Below are 1,654 nucleotides of genomic sequence, written 5' to 3' on the forward strand. Positions count from 1 at the left end.
CACAGAAGAGTTGCGTGAAACGTTTGGAGTTTCAAATCATGAAAAAAGTAAGTTATAAGCACATACACGCCCACATACGGATACACGTGCGCGCGCGCACATATATGTACATATCACATTCTCATTTTCCTGTTACTCGACTCTGGTTGATCATCTCATATATATAATTATAGTTCAATTGAAAATATGTATTAAATATCCACCCATCCGACACTTTCATCAGCAATGCTATACAACAATTTAGCTATTCGATTTAAAAATTTTACAGTTATCTCAAAGGAATTAATCACTTTTCATATATGCATGCTTGATTTCATTCACACTGTTCATCTGATCTTATCATCTAGATGTGAATTCATATAATTTTCAAATATGAAGGCAAAGTGAACAAACAAACTTTCATATAATATCATCCATAAATTATAAAACATTTGTCATTCAACATGTTACACACTACTTTAAAAGGTTGTATTACTTAAAGTTCTACAAATTCAAACAAAGCATTTTTTGAACTAGTTAGATTAAAATGAAATTTGAAATTAATGAAAAATTTCCATTTGATTTAATCTTTCAATCACAGTTTAAATGTAAAACGTAAAATATGTTTGTGATTTAAAATTTAGATAAACGATGCTTGTGTAAAACATCACCGATATACAGACGTCGCCTAAATTCCACAATATCTCTCATCAAATGAATCAAGTATCATGACATGGAAGAATTTCAAATCTAATAATAGCAGTAATTAAATCTGAACAATAGGAAATCGCTGACAGTGGCCAGTTTGAAAATGCAACGACTACTGCTGACTGACTGCAAGAGCAAATGCGGTCGTCGATTTTCAAAAAAAAAACTATTTTAAAGGATCAAAACATTATAAACCCTTTCGATTTCCGAAAATCATTAAACCCTCTGTTGCACAGCTTCAATTTTCTTACGGTATTTGTGACCAATTGCTTGTTGGTTCTTTCACATAATGTACATTTCAAATTGAAATATAATACATAAAAGTGAACAGAATTTTCAAGTGATAAAAAATTATCCACTTCCGCAGTGGATAAAATAACTTTGAATTTCAGTTCCAGATCATGAGATTGTAAAGCCAGAATTGCACGCAATTGGCAATCAAAGCGAACCATCGTGGCTAATGAGGATTCATTTCGGCAATCGAACCCATCAACTGCATTTGAATACAGTCGATTTGGAAAATCTCTTCTCACCCCAATTGCTGACCGTCGAGCGCTACAACAACCGTACACTGTTGAACGTCGGCAGTAGTTTTGCACCACTGTGCCGCAATCATTACCGTACGACAGGAACAGACCACGTGCACGGTGCTTTGTCACTGTGTGAAGGAATGTTGGCAAGTTGTCCTCCTAATTTTTTTATCCAACTGTGCAGTAGTGCAGTGCATGAATTGGCGTCTAACAATAATTGTAGAAAGGTTCTTTTCTTCTGAATGATGGTGGTTTGTACACTTTGCTGCCATTGCCGAAACGTAAAAATGATCACCTCGTCCGACTGAAAAGAATGGCCCCGACAAACAACTTCGACTTCCACGTCATTTACAAACGACAAACCACTTCAGCAGCTTTTTCTACCCCTCAGCGACATTCTTGCGGGTGTCGGGTGAGTTGGAAAATCGGATTTTTCC

General features: G+C 35.6%; 1 protein-coding gene across 1 annotated transcript; it reads left to right on the forward strand.

Annotated features, from left to right (window-relative positions):
- Positions 1-790: 790 nt before the first annotated feature.
- Positions 791-1,629, forward strand: Tsp_14502 (hypothetical protein; the record flags this gene model as incomplete). Its single annotated transcript, XM_003367244.1, has 3 exons — positions 791-830; positions 1,080-1,408; positions 1,441-1,629. Coding segments are annotated over exons 1-3 (558 nt in total), but the record flags the coding sequence as incomplete, so codon positions are not given.
- Between the last annotated feature and the right edge of the window lie 25 nt (positions 1,630-1,654).

The sequence above is a fragment of the Trichinella spiralis genome (genome assembly GCF_000181795.1).
Source record: "Trichinella spiralis strain ISS 195 chromosome Unknown Scfld4584, whole genome shotgun sequence".
Classification (NCBI taxonomy): domain Eukaryota; kingdom Metazoa; phylum Nematoda; class Enoplea; order Trichinellida; family Trichinellidae; genus Trichinella; species Trichinella spiralis.